Source organism: Agrilus planipennis, unplaced genomic scaffold, assembly GCF_000699045.2.
Source record: "Agrilus planipennis isolate EAB-ADULT unplaced genomic scaffold, Apla_2.0 scaffold121, whole genome shotgun sequence".
Lineage (NCBI taxonomy): Eukaryota > Metazoa > Arthropoda > Insecta > Coleoptera > Buprestidae > Agrilus > Agrilus planipennis.
In genome coordinates, this window is record NW_020439072.1 from 433,975 (window position 1) to 450,173 (window position 16,199).

A 16,199-nucleotide genomic window follows, 5' to 3' on the forward strand; every position below is an offset into this window, starting at 1 on the left:
TAAACTTACCAGTTGAATGTGAGTTAAATGCTTTTTCCACCACAGGTATTTTTGGTATTCTGGCCCCATAGCCGCCATCATGTAATAGAAATACATTATCACATGTACGATGTTGTTTATAAGGTTTGAAAAGGTTCCATGGCCACCTATAAAACAAAAATTAAATGTGAATAAGGATATGTATGTTTATTAAGCTAACATTTGAAAAGTATCACTCATCTATCTCTGTAACTTATCCCTAAATTTTTAAGTATATTTAACATCTTGTCCAGTTTAACGTTGTCAAAAGCTTTTTATTAATCTACAAATCCTATGTATTTGCTCTTCTTTTTCTATGGTTTTCTGTATTGTTACCCGTAAAGCTAGAATGGCCTCCCGCGTACCTCTATTTCTTCTACGCCCAAATTGATCTTCCCCTAATAATTTTTTCGCCCTTCTCTGTACAATTCTGGTTAAGATTTATGACGCATGGGAAGTTAAGCTAATTATCCTAAATGTTTCGCACCTATCCGCGCCTCTCTTTTCAAGTATGGTTACTACCACGTTCGGTTTATAATCTTTCGGGACTTTCCCCGTCTCGTGAATGTGATCAACGAGCTTAAACATATGATCTCTAACCTCTTGACCTGCATGTTTTAAACTTTTCGTCTGTATCCTATCTATACCTGGTGCCTTATTATTCATTAAGCTTTTTAATACTACATCGAATTCTTCTCTCATTATGGGATAACCTAATTCATCTATCTCCACACTATCTTCCTTCTCTAATATATCTCCTAACTCATGGCCTGCGTACAGATTCCCTAAATATTCTTTCCACCTGTCTGCCTTTTCCTCATTTTCTATCAAAACGACCCCTATCTCATTTCTAATATTATTATTACCGTACTTCTCTAAAATTCCTTTTAATTACATTATACGCCTCATCTGTTTTACTCACTTCAAACTTTTCTTCTACTTCTTTACACCTTATATCAATCCACTGTTCCTTAGATACTCTACACTTCCTAATTATTACCAGAAATAAATATATTATGTATACCTAAGTTATCATTTCAAAATATGCACTCATCAAAGTTAATTTACAGTATTGTTATGTTGTATTTGTTGCTGCTTTAAAAAGTTTCTTATTGTAATTTGATTAGCATCTATGTAACATAATTAGATGTTTTCGGTTCGCGCGTGTACGCTTCACACTACAGAAAATTAGTATTAAGATCATGTCGAAATGATAAAATTTTGCAATGCATTAATATGACGAAAATAATTTAAAATTCTGTGTAAAGCGACCAGAAGCTATTTAAGAGCGCACGATACTTTCTAACCAGTTCTCTGTAAGTTGCAAGATACGCTTTTTTAACTTAAATGGCAACACGGACCGCATGTGGCAATAATATAGACTGAACAGGTGAGGCTTAAGGAATGTGTTTGTGCTCGAACGGAGGAATACAGTGCCGGACGAAAGTAAATGTCGTCTCTACTCTACTAATGGAGAACAAACAAAGCAGTAGCAAGCAGGGTCGGATCCAGGATTTTGAGGAGTTGGTTGACAAAAATTTGTACCCTGTAAATGTCATTTGTGCTCTGATGGAGAACAAACAAAACAGAAACAGGCAAGGACGGACCCAGGATTTTGAGGAGTAGATTGACAACAATTTCTGTCCTGTAAATGTCATATGTGCTCTGATGGAGAACAAACAAAACAGCAGCAAACAGGAACGGATCAAGGATTTTGAAAAGGAGTGGGCTGACAAAAATTTGTGCCGATAATCTATTATCTGCAAATACACATTATTTTTTATTGATTTAATCGAAGACGAAATCTTTCAAGAGTTTTTCAAAAAGCTTCGAAATTTCAAAAATGATTGTAAAATTAAACTGTGAACTCTTTATTGTTACAAATTTAATAATTAATGACGCTCTGACATTCTGTAATAATAAGGTTAAATAAAGATTTTTTTTTTGTGTCTCAATTAGTTACATAGTATTTCAAACCCGAAAATGATTTGTCGTCAAATTTCAAAAATATATGCAGGGTTATCGAAAACTGACTGTAAATAAATTTTAAATTTTGGTTTTTCTGATTTTGGAAGGCAGTCCGGACACTTGGAATTTCCTTCCCTTTTAGATTCGCCACCAACTAAAAGCTATTCTACTATTTCAAACACACTAGGAGAATCAACTTAATTCTGATAGATTTGTATTGAAACAAGAAACTGCTTGGTACTGTACCGAAAATTTAGTTGCGCTTATTGTCTAAAACAACGTTTTTTGATTAGGGATTATAGGAATTCTTCAAACCTGGGAATTGTTCACCAGCATTATTATTATTATTATTGGAGTTTAATAAAAGAAATACTTGAGTGATTAGTAAATATGACCATGCGAATAAATCTCACCGTGTTTTTTTTTCTTCAAATTATTCAACAGATTAACAGTTTATTTTAAAATAGAAATTTAATAAAAAAATAATTAAATAACTAACTATATATTTGAATTCAGAGCATTTCTAATTCAAAAAAATAAAATAAAATAATTGTCTACATACTGATACCATATTTATATTCATTAAGGGCTTGGTTTTCGTTAAAAAGAGGCATACATTTCAGTTCTTATTGTAATAATAGGTTAACAAAATTACTGTAGAATTAATATAATGTTTTCTTTTTAATAAAATAAATTATAAAAAGGAAATGTCAACTGCACAATTGGAACCTTCGGTTTCGCGACAACATACAAGTTTATATTATATTACGTAGTACAGAAATGGTATTTAAATAAGTTATTATATAACTGTATTATGTAGTTGAGAAGTAATCAGAGCATCAAGTGCATATAAAATTATATATTTTCATAGACACCTTTTCAAGTATATTTATTACTTGTGAACCGTACATCTTTTGGTTGTGTCGCAAATGAGAATAGCAGTGTCAATTTACGTATCTAATACAGAACAGTAACCGCTTATGCGTCAATTAAGAACTTAAAGACAACACATCATCATCATCATAAGATCGTCAGTACTAAGATTGGTTGGACACGCACCATCGCTCTTTCATATCCCGAGCTAATCTTCCCATTTCCCCAAAACTAGAACAGAAAGAATCTGGGTCCACCTCCACTCCTCTTAACTCCTGTTTCTGCATCTAGTATTTCTCTGACTAGACCTACATGCCTGATAAGGTGTGCTACCAATCTATCTCGCTTATTTTTTATTGACTTCTATAGAGTCCTCTGTTCTCCTATTCTTTCTAATACCTCTTCGTTTATAACCTTCTATATCCACGGTATCCTCATCATTCGCCTGTAACATCATATATCGAACGCTTCTAATCTTTTCTTTTCCGCCGCGCCAACTGTCGATGTTTCGCACCCGTACAGCGCCGCGCTGCAAACATACACCTTTAATAATTTCTAAATTAACCGTTCGCGAGCATAAAAGTGACATCTTTTTATTGAAAGCTACACGACCCTGCGCTATCCTCCGCTTTATATCCCTACTACTCTTTCCATCCTAACTTATTTGACTTCCTAGATACCTAAAATCATACACTTCTTCTAATCTTTCGTCTCCTTTTTCTTCCCTTGCATACCAGTATTTTTGTTTTACTTTTATTTATTTTCATACAATCCTGTTTTGTCAATACCGCTTTCATTTTATTTAAATCTATCTCTAACTAGAGATGCTAGATCCTAATCTATCTGCAGTTGCACTGAGAGAATACAACGAGAAAAAGATTATTGAAGTCATAAAGTATTTACAATTAGTCAAAACTCATTTAGGCATTTTGCCAAATGACTTGAAAAATTTAGACAATTTGGAATGGTTTGATGATCATCGCGGCCGTATCGCCCTCTCTGCAGAAATTTGAACTGCATATTTACCATTTTTTCCCTTATTTTAAATTGTATAAAAAATAACTTGTAGGTTTATGTATTATATGTAAATTCGACTCTATTACCTATAAGTTAACAATTACAATTAGGATCTCAAAGTTTTGGGTAATTTTTGGTCAGTTAATTCGATTTCATGTTCTTTTGCTTGGTAGTGTATTTTAGTTGTCATGGTTTGAAAATTAATTTAGTTCGTAGTAGATATAATTTAATTGATATCAATTCCGTTACAGTAAATGATCATAGATAGCCACCATGCCCTGAATACAATTTATGATAGAGTTTTAAAACACATTGTACCAGGCAGCAATTGCTTTATTATATTCAAAACACAGATATGTCACTGCAAGCTTACATTATATACAGGGTGGCCCAAGAAGTACGCAATATGCTCATTTTTCGAGTCAAATGAGCCAAAAAGTTCGAGTGGAAATCACTTGAACGGAATCAAAAGAGAAAATATCGGTGCGATATTTCAACTATATAGTCCGTCCAAATGTGGATCAATAACAAATTATGGAAATAACTTACCAGCTAAGAACTTCACCAATATCCAAGTTTCTAGAGGTGTCAGACTATGATGATATAAGTGTAATAAGGTGATCTGGCTGTCTTTCTTACGAAGAACAAAGAAAACGGTGTCTGCGAATTCTGACAGCTTTGAAATATAATACCACCAACATAAATTGGCCATCTGAAATCCCAAAACAAAAGTCATTTACATTAAACAGTTTTCTACTTTAAGAAATGGGTACTAGAAAATAATCTAAATGAAAACAAAAACACTTATTGAATTTTTCTGTGTTCCAGTGTTCTTTACATTACCCAATCATGCATTTTCGCAAGTGGGCAACAAAAAATAAAAATGTCGAAAGAAACGTGAAATTTGTATCTTCAGTGAATATTTTGTCCTAAATGTGTAAGTGGGTGACCAGCAGATGACAGGTGTGAAAAGTTTTGTAAGGAAAAACTTCGTTTTTCAAATATTGAATCTAACGTTTTTACAAATGTATTTGAAATACAAGGTGTACAATACAAAATTTTTGTTATGGTTTTTGTTTTCACTTACGCGAGACGAGAAAATTATCTTAGATACCCTAGACAAAAATTTTCAGTCTCTCTCCAGTCTCTCAAAGTCTTTTAGAGTCTTTCAGCGTCTCTGAGAGTTTCTCTCACTGTCTCTCAGTTATTGCCTAGGTGTTTTTATGGACTCGAATGATAAAATTGTTAATTCAGAGACTCGAGTCTCTCACAGAGAGACTAATGAATAAAACTAAAAAATTGAGAAACTCGAGTCTCTCGTAGAAAGACTGGGATCTCTGAAATATGTTGAACTTAGAAAATTTTAACCATGTCTATCGGGACACCGCTTATTGAGAGATTCGAGTCTCTCGTTCAGAGACTGGGTACAAAATGAAGATCTCTCTATGAGCGACTCGAGTCTGTCGTTTATAGACGCTAAACGGTTTTTTTTTGACAGTCTCTCTTAGCGACACCAGAGAGACTCGATGAGAGACTCTCGCTTTCGGAGACTCTGAGAGACTGAACATTTTTATCTCGCGCGATTATCATTATCTTGTCTCTATTATTTTATTATTATTACTTAAAAACAGAATAAATTTTAAGAACAGAATAAGCTCTTCATTGAAACTACCAGACGTGAATTTCCTGGATTGTATCAATATATATTCATTTGGTTTACATGTCTAGATATAGTTGAGGCGATCAAAATTGGCGTAGTCCGCAATAAATTATCTGTAGTAATTTGCTGCGTTTTGAGCACGCCCTTTTTAAGTTACGAAATGCTTCATGAGTAGTACAGACAAAGTGAAAAGATATAACCGAATAATACTAAGCGGTGCAGCGGTTAGAGGTTGCTTAGGCACACTAAAGATCAGGGTGCGCTTTATAACTGTCCGGTTGGAACCTTTTAACCAGCGTCTTTGCTTTCCGACACCGCTAAACAGTTTTTTTGACAGTCTCTCTCAGCGACACCAGCGAAACTCGATGAGAGACGGAGACTCGAGTCTCGCTATCAGAGACTCTGAGAGACTCAACATTTTTATCTTGGGTATACAGAGGAGTTATCGATAATCTACCTAGGTAATTCGAGGGATTAGGTAAAGTCCAAAATAAAAGACAAATTTACCATAATATAATAATATTATTGGAAAGGGAATTCAAAAAATTAGAGGAAACTTATATTGTTATAATTCCAGAAAAAAACATTAGCAGAAAATCATATGGGTGCTTTTAGTCCTTCTAGACATAAAAAGTCCGAATATAAATTTCCGTTTTCCTTTCTGCACCCTTCTCTGCTTTTAATTTAAAGCATTTAATTTCATTATATTCTTATTAGTATGTGCTGTTATTATTATTATAAGGGAAGCTTCATTTAGAATATTTGTTAAATTACACTTACCCTTAAAGCTTTTTGATTCATGGAGTAGTCGACCGGTTGACATTTAAAGCTGTAATCTAAAAACCATCCACTCATGAGATGCTAAAAAGAGAAAACAAAACAATATTAGACTGTCAATGTAAAGTTCCTTCAGGAAATGATGATGACGTTGATGATGAATATATGAGAAATACTCTTGACTACCTGAAAAATTAAGTATTAGGTAAATTCTATAGGACGAAGGTATGCAGAAGAACAAAAATATATAATCAGTTACTGACTATATTTATCACTAACCTTTATTAATTTAAACATATTTTAAATTTGAAATTTAAAATGTAATATAAGTAATTGAATTTTCATTTCTTGTATAGGCTAATTGAAAGAAATTACTAAGGTAAGTACTAGTTAACGAAAAGTAGCTCGGCACAACTCCATTTAAAACGTTAATTATTGTATTAAAATTTAAGATGTTCATGAATTAATTTTTAAGTTTTTCAGTTTTATTTTGGGACCAAACACAGTTTTCATAAACTTTTTCTATTATACATTTACGATTAGTTTTAATTGAAATATATTACAAATTGGGATAATAAATTAATGTAGATCAGGAAATCAAGTATTTAAAGAAGTTGTGATACTTTGTCAGTTTTATTTGTAGAATTAGAATTGATATTTAAGCATATTATAAGAATTTTTAATATGTTTAATGTGGTTGCGCGTATGCAGAGAAGTATCAAAAGAAGTCAAAGTCAGCGAGGTATTACATGAGGTCCTTGAAAATAGTGTGAATGTGTAGCCTTGAAGAAGTTACGTCCTTGAAGTGAAAGCGACAGAACGAAACTGGTTACACAGTTAATGAATGTAACTCGTTACATAACGCAATTCTCCACGATGAATATGCTTGTGTACATAAATACAAATACTGAACTTGCTCGTACATCCAGAAAGAACTTCTTCCGGATAGAAATTTACTATTTTAAATATCCAAGGTAAAGGTCACGCATCTACTTGCGTATGTAATATGCAGACCTACACAGTATCGTGTCATTTAGGAAATAAGAACGTGTAAGAACATTACAATACAGTATGCGTATACAATTGTAGTATACGACGCTTTTTGTACTTGGATAAGATTATCTTAAGGGGTAACACCACTGCAACAACCGAAAGAAAGGGTTAATTTGATAGTTTTTTTTTGTGAAAGGAAAAACTATAGAGTAATACTATTTAAGGATGTTATTAGACATCAAAAATTTAATATCAACAAATTTAAAATTTAAAATGTTTCTACGGTAGGAACTGTATTTGGTGCAAATTTAAATGTGAAATAAAATCTACATGGCTGTAGTTACTGAAATACCTACGAGATTTTAAAAATATCAATTCCCTTCAATTTTCAATCAAAAAGTTACAATTTTTAAATACATATATTTTAATATAAAATACTAGTTTTTTCTATGTTTTGTTAATTAGTGGTGTTCCCTACTATAAAAGAGATTAAGTTATTTGGTGGGAATGATTTCTGTTAATTATGACTATAAAAAAAACGTTATTGCTATTAAAAAATATTTAACATCTGCTATCGTTCTGTTGGAAGTAGATAATTCGCAACATGGCCTGTCACGATCTAAGTATGGATCGATTGATCTGATTAATTTCAAAACAAATTATTTCCGTTGAATTATCGGTTACTCCGTTTCTTTTTTGTTGTACGAAGAAGATGCAACTAAAAATCGGCTTTAAAATCATCAATGTTTGGAAGAAAATTACGAATTTTTCAATTTTCTCTAAAATTTGGACATTCCCGGTAAAAGTAACATTAAAATCGTGGCGATTTCAAAATGGACTTTTTTCTGTGAAAGGTCGTTAAGGTAACATATATTTTGGTTTTAATCGATGCAGAACAGTTTATTTTACATAATGGTTTCAATTCAGGCAGAAACGTATTTGAACTTATGTTAAACACACTTCTAAGAAACTTCTAACGTTCTGTAGCGAGCACGAGTGTGTTTGTGTGCGATAGGGCACACGTGTGCGTGAACGGCTTATCGATTCGCCGACTAGCCGCGGGCGCTTTTCTTCGTGGGCGCCGTATTTGTAAATATGTGTGTCGTACTTGCGTTCCGGGAAAGCAGTTAAACAGTTCACAGAAAAAATAAACTATCCGGATGTTTCCAGAAGGTTCCAAAAAGTAAACAAAAGAGTACTTAAAGGAAGAGACGATCGCCGAGAGAAGAAGAAACAAATTGACCGTCGCAGAAGTGAATCCAGAAATAAATTGACAGCGCAGTGAATAATGATATATCAACAGTAGTGTAAATAAATAGAATAATTCATAACATAAGTTTAAAAATAATTTAATAGTGTTTTTAAGTTGTTTAATAATTAGTGTAAATAAATAGTTTTTGTCGTTATCAGTCTTAGAAGTTAATTTTGTTAAACCCACGAACAATACAGTTCTTTATTAAATTTTTACTAAATCTCGTTTCCTTATATTGTTACGTTATGTCCTATTGGAAATGATGACGTTGACTGACATGCCATCTACATTATTTTTCTTACCTCGTACAGCATATAAAGACTAAACAGCACTTGGCCGCCATTGTATAATATGAGGACTTCCCTGAGTTTGAAAGGCTTCCTATCGCGCATCAGTCTTGGACCAAGGATGACGATGGTGTAGAGATAAGCGAGCACCATTAAGACGGTAGGTACCGGGCTGTGCATTAGCGGCCAGTCTGTCGTCCTTGGATCTACAAAACAAAACGAAAACGTGGTTTCGTACAATATTTTATTGTTAGGTAGGTAGGTACAAAGTAAATTTCTAAAAATATAATTTGTACATAACGGCCAAGTTATGGCCAGATGATACAACCAAGTCGTTTGCATTTAAATTTAATGATGGAAGATAACCTAGAGACATAACGTTCAAGAATAATTGCCCTGTTATTCACGGAAGAAAAATAAACAGGTCACTGTCCCATAATAGTTGTGTTTGCTTACAGTAAGTACGTATTGGGTAAGGATGGTTGGATTAATTTGCAGTTTCGTGTGCAATCGTTAACTACTGAATTCGAAACATATTTTTGAATTAAATAGGCGGATAGAAGAGTATTAAATAATACTGTTCAAAATTTTTAGAAACTGTAATGTTCTTCATCCGTAACTATTTGCGAACGACCCATCATGTATCAGGAAGGTGTCATCTCTTTATTTCCTTATTGACTTCCAAAGTACCCTCTTCTATCCACGGTACATTCATCCTCCGCCTATAACACCACAATTCAAATTTCTTCTTTTTCGCCGCGCTCACTGTCTACATTTCACTATTCATTCCCCTAGACAAAAATTTTCAGTCTGTCTCCAGTCTGTCAGAGTCTGTCAGAGTTTTTCAGCGTCTCTGAGAGCGTCTCTCACAATCTTTCACAGTCTCTCAGTTATTGCCTAGGTGTTTTTATGGATGTCTCACAGTCTCTGTATTAGAGACTCGAACGATAAAATTGTGAATTCAGAGATTCGCGTCTCCCACAGAGAGACTGAATGATTAAAACTGAAAAAATTGAGAGACTGGAGGCTCTCGTAGAAAGACTGGGATCTCTGAAATATGTTTAACTTAGAAACTTTTAACCATGTCTATCGAGACATCACTTATTGAGTTTTTTGACAGTCTCTTTCAGCGACACCAGAGAGACTCGATGAGAGACGGAGACCCGGGTCTCGCTTTTAGAGACTCTGAGAGACTGAACATTTTTATCTCGGGTCTTTTGTGACTCTTCCACTTTTTTGCATCCTGAATTATCTGATTCCTTCGATCTCTAAAATCGACGACTACTTTTAGTTTTTCGCCTCCTTTAAGGATCTCACTAACTCCTTCATGCAATAGAATCTTAACAAAACTATACACATCCTTGAATGTGAAGATACATTTTGCGAAAATGAACCTTAGATTACCCTGTCATCAAAGCAAAATTTTCGTGAAAGTTACAAATCTTATTCAAGGTTGAAATTGACGATTTTGAGATTTTTCTATACTGTAATGCTACTTTATTGATAGGTATTATGACAGACCGCGGCGTGGTCTAGTGGTGCGATTCCTGATCCATCAAATGCTGAGGATGGTTTTCACCCTTTCTATTGTCATCATCCCGTCCGTCGTCTTCAACTTAGTCTCGTCTTTCTCTTCCTAACCGTCACCTAATAATTCCAATGTTTCCTAAAGTAGGCTGAAGATAATTTTCCTCCATATTCCCTAGCTGTGTACTAGATACTAAAGAGTAAGTTGATTGGACAGCTCATTTACCTGTAGGTATTCCTGTATAATAGGTGTTTTCACATAACGCACAAAATCGGTTTCAGTTTCAATGTTCTCAAAATAAATTTCTTTGAACTTAAGTGTTCTGTTTTAAGCTCAAACTTTATTTTAATTTTGATTTTTTCTGTTAAATAAAGTCTTGTTTTATTTTTTGTAATAGTAAATATGTTACCGGAAATGTATGAAATCTAGGAATTGTATACAATTCCTAGGAAATGTATAAAACAAATGCTTTCTGTGAATAAAATACTCTAACATATCAGCCCGCCTCATTCATCATTTATTTCCCAGGATACGTATGTATTAAAAAATCTTTGAAACAATGTTTTATACATTTCCTAAATATTTTCGGAATTGTATACAATTCCTAGGTTTCATACATTTCCGGTAACAGATATATTATAACCAAATTGTAATTTTCATCTCTGACAAGAACAAGTCCCTGTTTCTCTTTACATAACATTGTCGTCATTAGCTTTAATAATTAATAATTAAATGCATCAATATCTATTATAAAATATAAAATCAGTGATGAGAAAAATTGGTGTTAGTTGATGCTTCAGTTTGATGACCCACAACAGAGTAATTTGCAAAAGTATCATCAATCAAGAAACATGATTGACCTTGTGAAGGTCTTTGTTTGATTGAAAAGAACCAGACTTAACTCATGTTTGTAATGTTCATTAAATTGTTTACCAATATAAATGGTAAATTAATTATTGTGAGTTATTCAATAAATGACGTTTTTAAAAAATGAAAACTCCAAAGTTCAAATTCAAATCTTCATCATTCTTAATTTAATTTCCTAATTAATCAGTTGGTATAATGCAGTTTTTTTAGGTACGTGATAGTTTTATTAGTGCTTTTTTATATGCGCGGGTTCAAATGGAGCGTCACTCGTCGTACCCGTAGGAGTTAGGAACTTTATCGAATTGGTCAGTAATTTGTTCCGATGATAAAATAGAAATCGCTATCCAAGTCTGCCAGTTGGATAACTACTGCCCAAGAACTGTAGTTACTGTTTTTATTAACTTTAGGTTATTTTTAGGGTTCTATACCTCAAAAGGAAAAACGAACTCATAAAGGATCATTGCGTCTATCTGTCTGTGAAGATCCTTCTCCTTAGTAATGCGTGGAGTTGTGAAAAAATCAATTTTCTAAGTCAAAGCAATCAAAAGATGTGACCGTTTATACAGCATATTTTGACACTCCCACGGGAATAAAAACTTATAGGGTACATCCCGTTGAAGCAGAATTTTGAAATTTTGCAAAACGCAATGTCTTATTAGTACAAATAACGGGAAAAATCCGCAAATCGTGAATATCTGGTTACATCATCATCATAATCATCATCATAAGGTCGTCAGTCCTAAGATTAGTTGGGCACGTACCTCCACTCTTTCCTATCCTGAGCTAACCTTCGCATTTCCTAAAACTAGAATAACCCACATCCTTAACTATTTACAAACAGTAATCTAATCTAGGTCTACCTCTACCCCTCCTAACTCCTGTTTCTGTCTCTAATATGTCTCTGACTAGACCTTTATGCCTGAGAAGGTGTCCTACTAACCTATCTCGCCTATTTCTTATTGACTTCCACAGACTTCTCTGTTCTCTTATTCTTTCTAACACCTCTTTATTTTTAACCTTCTCTATTCACGGTATCCTCATAATTCGCCATAACACTACATTTCTAACGCTTCTAACCTTTTCTTTTCCGCCGCGCCCACTGTCCATGTTTCACATCCGTACAACGCCGTGCTCCAAACATACACCTTTAACAACTTTTTTACATCATAAATAAATTATTTTTTCCATCATCATATTGTAATTATACGTTTTTGGGACTGACTTTGGGGGAAACTTTACAACATACTTGGAAAAAGCGCGAAAGATCTCTATTTGACATTTTCTTAAAAATACTTCCATTAAAATCTGCATACAGAACTCTATTTTGCTATCATCTTTACCTTGTCTTTGTCGTTTTGGGCCGTATATATGAATTTTGCTGACAAGTGTAAACGTACCCATTTATAATAACTATATTTTATGTAGGCAGTTGAGTAAAAAGAATGGCAACTGCCGTAGTCAACTATGGACACTTAAAAAAGAAACATCTAGTCATTTTGTTTATCCTTTTAATAACAGTACACTTTCGCCATATAACTGTTTGATGATACGTAATAATGATCTTTTTAGAAGGTCAAGTTTAGTTTGATCTTATCGTTAGTGACAAAAAACGAAAAACGAAAATTCTATTCATAAAGGATTACGTCACTTCATTTTTAGACAGAATTTTTTACACAACATGAATAAAGCTGAATTTAGTAATTACCGTACTAGTTGAATTAAAGATAATTAAATTGAGGGTGCCACCTACCGACACTCTCCATTTAATTATATTTTTACATAATCAGTTTTTATATTTTCAAATGAAGGTATGCCCAAAATGTTTACTGTACGCATTGTTTTTGAATTTCAAAGTGTGTAAAATTTAAATCATGATAAATTTAATTACGTGTTTTTTTTTGGCATCAAAACTAAGGAAAAAATGTGTGATTATCATCTCTAAGTAAAAATTATTTTTGTCATGTTAGAGCGGAAAGCTCGTTTTGCATTCTATGAAATAGGAAAGAAATGGCTTCTTTTCAGCCGTGTTTTAGTCGGGAGGAAATAAAATTAGTCTTTTGAGCGCATGCGCTCAAGTTTATGGGCATGCGCAGAAATCAATTGTTCAATGACAATGTCTTTCTAACCTCTAAATCATTTACTCTTATTTCGCCAACTATCAATTTAATGATGAGCTTTTCGCACAAACATGACAAAAAATAGTGTACGTATCTCTGTCTGAAAAGTAGATACTTCAGATTACGCGTTTGCCACTTTGCAACTCACTTTTCGGACCTCGATACGTAATGTACTATTGTTATTTCTAGGATGCTTAGCATATGTTTATTTGGGGACCTGGTACATTTGTGAACCTCACCCTCATTATCGTAATAATTTGCAAGTACGGTATCAGGTGAGACATTTGCGAACCTCTTACTCCTTATTATGTACAGAATTACGTAATATGTATTATTGTACATACAATACAATGTACACTATTAGAAATAACATGTAATAACAATACGTACTTGACATAACAAGCTACTGACTTTTTGAAAGCTCTCTTTTGTTTGTAATAATTTTGCATGTAATGAAAGCATCTCAAGAATTTCATAGGGTTGTTCGGAAAGTCATTTCGTTTTTTTTTTGTGGAAATGAAAGACAGTTTTCGTATAATAAACAAATACTTTATTAAATTATATATTGACCGTTCTGGTCCAACACCTTTTGCCATCTTTCTGGTAGTAGCATAATTCCACGCTCATAAAATTTTTGGTCTTTGCTGGCAAAAAACTGATCGAAGAGGTTTTTGACCTCCTCATTTGAGGTGAAGGTTTTACCGTCTAAAAAATTTTGGAGTGACCGGAACAAATAATAATCCGATGGTGCCAGGTCTGGACAATATGGTGGGTGTAGCATTGTATCCCATTCAAGCTGTAAAAGCTTTTTGCGAGTGACCAAACTTGTGCGAGGTCTCGCGTTGTCTTGGTGAAACACTACACCTTTCCTGTTAATTAGTTCTGACCTTTTCTGTTGAAGTGCATCATTCAGTTTGTCCAGCTGATGACAGTAGACTTCCGAATTAATCGTTGTGCTATCCGGTAAAAGCTCAAAAAAAAACGATTCCTTTAAAATCCCACCAAACAGACAGCATCACCTTTTTTTGGTGAATATCGGCTTAGGAAATGGTTTCAGCCGGTTCATCTTTTTTGCTCCATGACCTCTTGCATTTGACGTTACATACAACCCATTTTTCGTCCCCAGTGATGATGAGCTTCAAAAACGGATCATTTTCGTGACGTTTGAGAAGCGAATCGCAAACGTCAATGCGGCGACACAGATTTCTCTCTGTGAGAACATGGGGAACCCATACATCGAGCTTCGGGGATAATCCCAGGCCTTTCAAGTGATCATAAACTATTGAATTTGATAAATTTAACCTCAATCCGATCTCACGTGTTGTTATTCGCCGGCTCACATCAACTAATGCCTTTATCGCGTCTTTATCAGCTTCAACCAGCCTTCCCGAACGTGGTGCATCTTCGACATCAAAATTGCCGGATCGAAATTTAGCGAACCAGTTCTGGCACTGGCGTACTGTCAACACACCTTCTCCATACACATCAGTCAATTTCTTTCTGGCTTGAACAGCAGTTTAACCCTTTCTGTAGTAAAACAGTAAGATATGTCGAAAATGCTGCTTATCGCTCTCCATATTTAAAAGGGCACCAACCAAAAACTACTGCGTAGAATTAATTGGAATTTTTCACACACAAGCCTTGCTATAAGAGCTCTCAAAGCATATAAAAATTATACGGCTTAAATGTGAAATTGGGTGCAAAAGAATACAATTAAATCCTGTGTCGGGAAAAAACGAAATGACTTTCCGAACAACCCGATAGCTACTGTTACAAAATACTAACAATGTTATTTTATTTATCTGTATTCAATTAAAAATTATTATGTGTTGTGTATTTCTTGTTACAAACGTTCATATGTAATGAAATGGATCTTTACTTTTTATGGATTTTTATTTAGCATAATATGGGTTGTCGCACGTTTTACGGTCTATTATTTGTTGTTGTAAACAATCATTTTTATTGGCAATAAACCGCATGTAGTTAACCAGGTAGTTTACCGTATATTTATTTTATCACCTTGTGATAGCATTAGATGATGCTTTGTAAGTTAATGAAAACGCACAAACGTCAAGGTTATAAATAGGAATATCTTCAGCTTTTTAACTGTGAGAAATAAGCTTTTTATAATTAGTTCCTTGTAAAATTAAACGACAAGTCTTTCATCTTGTGTAAATATACAATGTATGCCATTAGTCATATTACGAATAAGTGTGCTGAATTGTTTGCAATGATCGTGGAATAAATTAGAACTGTATATTTTTAAGTCTGCTACTTAAAATTTAAATGTCCTTACAAGTTACTCTTTCAAATTCTCAATCGTATGGTCCTCCTAATCAAATATTTAATTAGTTAATATACTTACAAATAATGTGTTCGGTAATTGTTCTCAAAATTGCAAAAGATTGAATGAACTTAAGTGCCTACAGTATTTTTATACTTGACCAAGAAGAATTTACATCAATCAGAGATAATTTAAATATACTGGCGTATAAAAAACTACTTAAATTCTGTTCATATATATAGAAATGTGCAAAATGGTTTTTTAAAAGTATTTAAATACAAAATGCAAATACTTTTTTTGATTTCTCATTTCAAATGTAATATACAAAATAGATTTCCTTTTTGTATTTTAAGTGCTAAACGCAAAATACGTATTTTCAAAATCCTTTTTTCAAATAAACACTTTTTTGTAATACCTGCTTAATTTTATATTGTACATTCATTTAAGTATAGAATATTTTTCAAGAAAACCTTGCAGGCATTTTAAATATTGGAATTTTTCTAAAATAATAGTAGTATTTGTATTAGATATATCATCAGCTGCGAAGATTGAGTATAA

General features: G+C 33.4%; 1 protein-coding gene across 1 annotated transcript in view; it reads right to left on the reverse strand.

Moving 5' to 3' along the window:
- Positions 1-16,199, reverse strand: part of LOC108738686 (elongation of very long chain fatty acids protein AAEL008004) — a 51,600-nt gene that overhangs the window by 4,079 nt on the left and 31,322 nt on the right. Inside the window, exons 3-6 of the mRNA XM_018472216.1 lie at positions 8,861-9,051; positions 6,317-6,397; positions 4,426-4,588; positions 10-146 (exon numbers count right to left, since the gene is read on the reverse strand). Of these exons, the coding sequence (XP_018327718.1) occupies positions 10-146; positions 4,426-4,588; positions 6,317-6,397; positions 8,861-9,051 (572 nt within the window). The remainder of the gene's footprint in view (positions 1-9; positions 147-4,425; positions 4,589-6,316; positions 6,398-8,860; positions 9,052-16,199) is intronic.